Genomic DNA, 8632 nt, shown 5'->3' with positions numbered 1-8632 from the left:
AAAGAGAGAGATATGGCGGATCACGCGGTGAACCTCCTCGGTCCCGGTCAAACAACGGCTGTCTCTCCGGCTGCGCTCCGGACTCCCGGCCGGATGCCAACCACGAGCCCGGCGTGCCTCCAAATCCGCCCCGGGACTGGGGGCTCGGTGGGGCAGAAGCCGAAGTCGTTAGAGTCCCGTAGCGGGAAACCAACGGACTAGTTTCGTCCATACCGGGGGGCGCGCGGAGGAAAGATTGGTAGAGAGAAAAGAGGGAAAGACGAAGGGATGAGCTTTTGTGTTCAGGATATTTACCGATAATGTAATGTCACCGTTGTCAATAAAAACAAATCAGCTGACAGTCAGCTTCCGGGAAGAGGCGGGCCCAGTTGGTGATTGCTGGAGTGTTTGGCCAATCAGAGCTATCATCCGGCCGCAAAGGATCTTTGTGCACGCAACTATTGGCTGGAATCATAACGCCCCCTTGAAGCATGTGACAAAAAAGTGCCACACAATTTAAATACAGGACAACGAATCAAAACTCTTTCTAAATCAGTGCTATTCAAACTTTTTCATCGGGGACCGCCTTTTTTCCACAAATAAGTTCTGCGGACGCCATATTTACATAAACAAATAACCTTAAATTMATTGCATTTGACCTTAAATGCAACAAACCCTACCCATACTAGATTACGGAGACATAATTTATACTTCGGCAGGTAAGGGTGCTCTCGAGCGGCTAGATGTTCTTTACCATTCGGCCATCAGATTTGCCACCAATGCTCCTTATAGGACACATCACTGCACTCTATACTCCTCTGTAAACTGGTCATCTCTGCATACCCGTCGCAAGGCCCACTGGTTGATGCTTATTTATAAAACCCTCTTAGGCTTCACTCCCCCCTATCTGAGATCTACTGCAGCCCTCACCCTCCCCATACAACACCCGTTCTGCCAGTCACATTCTGTTAAAGGTCCCCAAAGCACATACATCCCTGGGTCGCTCGTCTTTTCAGTTCGCTGCAGCTACCGACTGGAACGAGCTGCAACAAACACTCAAACTGGACAGTTTTATCTCAATCACTTCATTCAAAGACTCAATCATGATTACTTCCGGCGCCGACAGAGATGGCCGCCTCGCTTCGCGTTCCTAGGAAACTGCAGTATTTTGGGCCATCACTAACATTGAGTGGCTGCTGCCAACATACTGACTCAACTCTAGCCACTTTAATAAGGGAAAAATTGATGTAAGAAATGTATCACTAGGCACTTTAAACAATGCCACTTTATATAATGTTTACATACCCTACATTACTCATCTCATRTGTATATACTGTACTCTATACCATCTACTGCATCTTGCCAATGCCGTTCGGCCATCACTCATTCATATATTTTTATGTACATATTCTTGTTCATTCYTTTACACTTGTGTGCATAAGGTAGTTGTTGTGAAATTGTTAGGTTAGATTACTTGTTAGATATTACTGCATTGTCGGAACTAGAAGCACAAACATTTCGCTACACTCGCATTAACATCTGCTAACCATGTGTATGTGACAAATAATATTTGATTTAATTTAATTTGATTTCATGGACACTTACTGACAGTTGTGGCTGCTATGTGTGATGTATTGTTGTCTCTACCTTCTTGCCCTTTGTGCTGTTGTCTGTGCCCAATAATGGTTGTACCATGTTTTGTCCTGCTACCATGTTGCTGTCATGTTGTGTTGCTATGTTGTTGTCGTATGTCTCTCTTTGTGTAGTGTGGGGATGTCTCTCTTGTCGTGATGTGTGTTTTGTCCTATATTTATATGTTATTTAATTTATTTTTAATCCCAGCCCCCCTCCCCGCAGGAGGTTTTTTGCCTTTTGGTAGGCCGTCATTGTAAATAAGACTTGACTAGTTAAATAAAGGTGAAATTAAAAAAATATATACAAATTATATTTTTCAAAAACGTTTGCATATTGTCCCATACAATTATCTGTACTCTTAATTGTTTGTAACGTGTTTTTTTAATACATTTTGATGACCACACTGCAGTGCCCCGGAACACCACTAGGAGTAGCGACCTCAACTTTGAATTTAATTGAACCTTTATTTAACTAGGCAAGTCAGATGATGGCTTTTGATAGCACTGAAAATAAGTATTGTATTGATAACATAGCCTACTATCAATAGCCTACTATCAGTCATGGAAGAAGACTGCTAATAGGTTCACTTAATGCAAAATGTGATAGCTCTATAATAAGCCAACTATAGGTAGTCATTCTGTAGAGGTGAGATGTTTACATGTGTGCAAGCAGCATATAGCGTAGCATAGTATAGGGCCTTAGGCTAATAGATTTTGTAGAATGGCTGCAGATCATGGAATAGTGGTTAAATGATGATCAACTGATGAATTTCCAGAGGGAGAACAATTAGAATGTAATTTGTTATTTAACCAGGAAGTTGAGAGATAATAAAACAGTGTCTGGTTGTATCAGGTAGGACTTTGTCAGAAATGATGAAAAAATGAAATGCCTGATATTGCATTATATTCTTCAACTTTAATGACCAACTTTAGCCACTGTTCAGTGAAGGACATAGGCAACCTTTTGGAAGTGTCAACATTTATTTTTCGTACTTAGCCTGTAGGCTATTGTGTAACTTATTGTGTAACTTGATATGCCCCATGAGGTGAAGGAGCTCCTCATAATAACAACAAATGCCGCATCATCCCGCGGATGCGTTACCAGGGGAACGAACCACCACCAACACAGTCACCGTGGGTGGCCGCCTGGCCTGCCAGTGTTTTGGGTTGGTGACTCGGCTATGTGTGCGTCCCATCTCCTTTCTCCTGAAGTCTGCACTCGTTCACAACTTCCCACAAATCTAAAAGCACTGGATTGGTGGAGGATGGGATAGAGGGAGAGTTTCTGTAAGTATTCATTAAAGGACTGTATGTGTATAGGCTAAACATAACCAACAGTATATTTCTTAGTCATTTCCTTTCAAATCAATGAAGGGAAGTGAACAAGTAGACACTTTGGGGGAAAGGAGAGATAAACAGGGCCGCTTGGTTGGTGAGGGTGGTGGGGACGTGCCCAATGCATGCCCGGTCTAGCTGGCTTGTTGTAGCAACCACGGTTGCCACGGGGAAGGGGCTGAATGAAACATCTGCGGTGATGGTAGGATGGAGACCCATACATAATCATCATCACACAGCTGAGACGCGGTGAACACTTTTGGAAAAGCTTTACGCAAATAGTGTATCTTGATAGTATGCATATTGTGTAGACTTAGATATGTTCGCTGGTTATAATTTGACGCATGATTTGTAGTTTTACGCATGCATTTTACGCATGACGTTTAACAGAATTGGGGCACATCTTGATTACTTCTAAATAAGCAAAATTCGCTGCTCTTGTTTTATGATAGAATAGGCTACGAGGAATGGAGACATTCAATGTACTTGGGAATGAAATCTCTCCGGGAGACACACTACCTCGGCGTCACACAACGAGACCGTTTGGAGCTTGTCACCTTCACCGGGCACCGGACCTTCACCTGTATCCGAGCTCTCCTTCAGCCTAAAGAGCCTCCGATGCCACGACGGCGCGTGAGTACACACACAGTTATCACGGTTACTGAAAAGCTAAAGGAAGCTATGTGTAGGCTAGGAGATGTGGAATAATATAGTAATACAATGTGGGCACTTTGGGACGTTGTGCGCAACAGAGCGACTGGAGACGATCAAGTCCAGTTGTTATATAGTTGGAAATCTTTTGATCTTTGTTAGTTAAAAAATAATTCAATTTCATCCTCCACAGCGACAACCCACGCAGAAAGCTGCGACTGACGCCGGAGCTAGTGACTCCCAGTCCCCTGGGCCCACACCGGGTTCGACGTGTGGCAGAGGGCTTGCCCCCAAGGGAGAGGAGACGCCGACAGGTCTGGGCAAGCACTGGATGACTGACGGAGAAATACCCTATGAATGATTAGCGTTCCTCGTGGCTTGATGACGCTGGTAGCGTTAGAATGCATTAGAGGCAGAACTATTGGTTCAATCCCAAATGGGACACTGTTCCCGACATAGTGCACTACTTCTGACTAGAGCCCTATGTAGGCCCCTGTCAAAGTTAGTGCACTATATAGAGAATAGGGTGCAATTTGGGACAAAAACATTGAGTTTAAATCCAGTTTGTCCAGAATGTAAATCTCTGTATATTTTATGTTGAGCATGATTTTCTGTTTTGTGAATCATTTACATGTGTAGCTTCCCTTTTGATAAATACATTATTCTCAAAGATTTGAAGTCCGATTTTTTCTCAAATATTCCTCTTATGTAGGTAATGTCCTGACAGACTCCGGGAACAGGAGAAGGGGAGAGAGGTGAGGACACATGGATTCTATAAGCAAAAATTGCAAAGTGATTATTAGGTGCCTACAATAACAGGCGTCTGGTGACCCTTAATTGGGGAGGACGGCTCATAGTAATGGCTGGAACGGAATGGTATGGAACACTCAAACACATAGTTTCCATGTGTTTGATATCATTCCATTCTCGCCATTCCAGCCATTATTAGGAGCCGTCCTTCCTCAGCAGCCTCCTGTCTGCTGTCTGAATTACATTTTCAATCATTGTTGTACCATTTACTTTATAGATTTCTCTCCCTGCATGTTCTGCTCCTAAAATGGTGAGTGTTTACAAAAAAACTGAGGGAATAATAATCAATAAGGTACTGGAATTGGAACAGAGTGACCTGACTGGAAAAACTCTGGCTCTAACTATATTCAGGAACATTATCATGTGATGTTCTGGTTTCTGTGTTGTCCAGAAGCGTCGCGTGTGAAGCTGTCGACCCGGTTCTGCAGCGTTGCAGTTCAGCGGTCAGACCCAGGGGTCAGGGGTCTCAGATGTCAAGGTCAAAGTTCCCCGCGAAGGCGGAGCCTTGCATGTCCGTCAGGGTGACGTGGAGCTGCAGATGTTGAGGTGAGATCCATTTGCAGTGTTCCAATGTTCTACCCTGCTCCCTGAAGTTTGCACCCCTACATACAAGTGCATACTTCTGGGAGGAGGGTAGAGAATGATAAACATAGGACCTCCTATAAACCTGGGGCCCCATTTGTGTCATGTTAGTTTTATGAAGTCTGGTTAAAAACAGTGTATCTCATCAGGCATTGCTCTCTGTACGGCGGGTCAGGTCCAGGAGGCGGCATTTCCCTCCCAGTAGCCTCCTGGGTTCTACCATGGAGGACCACACCCTGACTGGAGATTACAGCAAGGTGTGCAACCTCACATCAACGTTGAACGTTGTAAAATTTGTTTAAAAAATTCCATCTGGGTGATAGTAGGCTAGGACAAGCCCATGATTGGCTGAATCAGGTGTGTTAGTGCTGTGCTAGAACAATATGTTTAATGTGTGTGTGTGTGTGTGTGTGTGTGTGTCCACAGACACTACTGTTACCAGTAGAGAGAGTGGAACACCAGGATCTTCACTGCATCTCAGCCCAAACAGTAAGTCCTCTCCTTTCCTCCATCTCTCCTTCCTTCCTTCCCTCCTTTCCTTGTTCCTCCACTTCCACTCTCTATATTCTCCTTCATCCTCTTCATCATAATCATAAAGGATATCCACAGCACACATGTGGACTACAACACTGCTTATTGGACTTCAACATCCTGTTAGCGATGGTATCTAGAGGGTAGTCTCCTGCTMGTACTGTTGCCAGGTTGTTACCGTTGCTGTGGTAAACTGGAGGTGCATTTCTCCTGATGGCCTGCAGGTGGCGTCTCTGCTAAGAGGACAGTACAGCGGTACAGTGGGAGACTTCCTCATCATAGACTGTCGCTACCCTTATGAGTACCACGGTGGACACATCAGGGTGAGGTTTTTTGAGTAAACCAAATAGAGAATAAACCAAAACCGTCCATAATATTGATGAAATGATATTGATGATGTATTTTATTTACATAATAAGTTACGACTGACCGGTCTGATAACTTATACCTATTGTATAGGCCTGCTCATCTGAGTCCTCTACAAAATATATATATATATGTAGAGGACTCAGATGAGCAGGCCATATCAATAGGTCATAAGTTATCAGACCGGTCAGTTGTTAACTTATTATGTATAAATAAATAAATTTAATCATATTATGGTCAAGGTTTTGGTTTATATATATATATATATATCACAGTACCAGTCAAACGTTTGGACAACACTACACATTCAAAGGTTTACTATATTTGGACTATTTTCTACATTGAGAATAATAGTGAAGACATCAAAACTATGAAATAACACATATGGAATCATGTAGTAACCAAAAAAGTGTTCAACAAATCAAAATATATTTATATTTGAGATTCTTCAAAGTAGCCACCCTTTGCTTGATGACAGCTTTGCACACTATTGGCATTCTCTCAACCAGCTTCATGAGGTAGTCACCTGGAATTATTAATTTCAATTAACAGGTTTGCCTTGTTCAAAGTTAATTTGTGGAATTTCTTTCTTCTTAATGCGTTGAGCCAATCGTTGTGTTGTGTTGTGACAAGGTATACAGAAGATAGCCCTATTTGGTAAAAGACCAAGTCCATATTATGGCAAGAACAGCTCAAATAAGCAAAAAGAAATGACAGTCCATATTACTTTAAGACATGAAGGTCAGTCAATCTGGGAAATTTCAGAACTTTAAAGTTTCTTCATGTGCAGTCGCAAAAACATCAAGCCTATGATGAAACTGGCTCTCATGAGGACCGCCACAGGAAAGGAAGACCAGAGTACCTTGCTGCAGAGGATACGTTCATTAGAGTTACAAGCCTCAGAATTGCAGCCCAAATAAATGCTTCACAGATTTCAAGTAACAGACACACCTCAACATTAACTGTTCAGAGGAGACTGCGTGAATCAGTCCTTTATGGTCGAATTGCTGCAAAGAAACCACTACTAAAGGGACCAAAAATAAGAAGATCTGATGAGTCCAAATTTGAGATTTTTTGTTCCAACCGCCGTGTCTTTGTGAGACGCAGAGTAGGTGAACGGATGATCTCGCATGTTGTTCCCACCGTGAAGCATGGAGAAGGAGGTGTGATGGTGTGGGGGTGCTTTGCTGGTGACACTGTCTGTGATTTATTTAGAATTCAAGCACACTTACTTAACCAGTATGGCTACCACAGCATTCTGCAGTGATACGCATCCCATCTGGTTTGCGCTTAGTGGGACTATAATTTGTTTTCAACAGGACAATGACCAACACATCTCCAGCTGTGTACGGGCTATTTGACCAAAAGGAGAGTAATGGAGTGCTGCATCAGATGACCTGGCCTCCACAATCACCTGATCTCAACCCAATTGAGATGCTTTGGGATGAGTTGGACCTCAGAGTGAAGGAAAAGCAGCCAACAAGTGCTCAGCATATGTGGGACTCCTTCAAGACGGTTGGAAAAGCATTCCAGGTGAAGCTGGTTGAGAGAATGCCAAGAGTGTGCAAAGCTGTCATCAGCGCAAAGGGTGGCTACTTTGAAGAATCTAATATATTGGATTTGTTTAATACTTTTTTGGTTACTACATGATTCCATGTGTTATTTCATAGTTTTGATGTCTTCACTATTATTCTGCAATGTAGAAAATGTAACAAAATAAAGAAAAACCGTTGAAGTGAGTAGGTGTGTCCAAACTTTTGACTGGTACTATATATACGTTTATATATTTATGTTGTTCTCCATGTGTCCCATAGGGGGCAGACACCCTCCACACCGAGGCTCAGATCCAGGGGCTTTACTCCAGCTCCCTGCCCTCTACCAGCTCTCCTCCTGGGGCAGAGCTCCCACCAGCCACCTGGACAGGCTCCAGATCCAGGTGTCAGTGGTACTTCCATGGGTGGAGTGCTAACAGAGGTCCAGCTCACAGTCACATTCACCAGGAAGTGTACCACTCCACCAGGACAGGGGTCACCATGGAGGGGTCGTCGCCACGGAAATGATTGTGTTCCACTGCGAGTTCTCGTCAGAGAGGGGCCACGGCTGTAAGAGACAACACACACACTCATCTGAACATAGGCTGCACACAAACACACACACACACGCTGCATGCACCCCTCATCCCACAAACATACACAACTTGTGATCCTGATACTGGCTTTTCCCACCTTTCCCCTGTAGATGTCATTACCTGAGAGAGCTGGACAGAGCGCTCCATGCCTCCCTCTACCCCTCGCTCTTCTACTGAGCTCTACCTGCTGGAGGGGGCTACAGACACTTCTACTCCTGCTACCCGGTACGGTTCCTAAGTACATCACTGTAGCGAATTCAGGGTAGCTCCGATCGCTGTCACTACAACAACTTAACCAGCGTTACGCCAAGAGGGTTGTCCAGTCGCTACATTATGAAGCATGTCTAAACTGAGATGTAATAGGACAGTTTCTTCATAATCAACGTATACTTCCTACTTATAATAGTGTAGCAAATTTTAGGGGGGAAGGATAGTTACGACTGACACTTGAACCTGGATCCCTGTCAGTCCAACAGCTTACCTACGACAAGGTTGCTAGAGGAGTTGTACTAAAATCACTACGGTATGAACTAAAACAGTGTCTTCTTCATATTCAATGTCTCAGAGCAGTGAATCACAAACTGTCTTTTAAGCGTTTCTCATTTCCCTTGACTCC

General features: G+C 43.7%; 1 protein-coding gene and 1 long non-coding RNA gene across 2 annotated transcripts; both read left to right on the top strand.

The window, feature by feature from the left end:
* Positions 1 to 2724: 2724 nt before the first annotated feature.
* Positions 2725 to 4356, top strand: LOC139028281 (uncharacterized). The gene is made up of 4 exons (XR_011480463.1): positions 2725 to 2900; positions 3401 to 3581; positions 3793 to 3913; positions 4312 to 4356. It is a non-coding gene; the product is annotated as an uncharacterized lncRNA (long non-coding RNA).
* Positions 4357 to 5162: 806 nt separating this feature from the next.
* cdc25d (cell division cycle 25 homolog d) lies at positions 5163 to 7978 on the top strand. Its single transcript, XM_023995743.2, has 4 exons — positions 5163 to 5248; positions 5418 to 5480; positions 5747 to 5845; positions 7703 to 7978. The coding sequence occupies exons 1-4, from the start codon at positions 5213 to 5215 to the stop codon at positions 7946 to 7948; spliced, it is 444 nt and encodes a 147-aa protein (XP_023851511.1). The 5' UTR covers positions 5163 to 5212; the 3' UTR covers positions 7949 to 7978.
* Positions 7979 to 8632: the final 654 nt, after the last annotated feature.

This window comes from Salvelinus sp. IW2-2015, linkage group LG10 (assembly GCF_002910315.2).
Source record: "Salvelinus sp. IW2-2015 linkage group LG10, ASM291031v2, whole genome shotgun sequence".
Lineage (NCBI taxonomy): Eukaryota > Metazoa > Chordata > Actinopteri > Salmoniformes > Salmonidae > Salvelinus > Salvelinus sp. IW2-2015.
The sequence above is the reverse complement of the archived record's forward strand: the minus strand, read 5'-3'. Positions and strand labels throughout refer to the sequence as shown.

What these genes read in the sequence shown, in the direction of transcription:
- cdc25d (XM_023995743.2), top strand. Translation starts at nt 5,213, where the DNA reads ATGGAGGACCACACCCTGACTGGAGATTACAGCAAG. An exon ending in TGACTGGAGATTACAGCAAG is followed by an intron (nt 5,249 to 5,417) that starts GTGTGCAACCTC and finishes GTGTGTCCACAG; the next exon opens with ACACTACTGTTACCAGTAGA. An exon ending in ACTGCATCTCAGCCCAAACA is followed by an intron (nt 5,481 to 5,746) that starts GTAAGTCCTCTC and finishes GATGGCCTGCAG; the next exon opens with GTGGCGTCTCTGCTAAGAGG.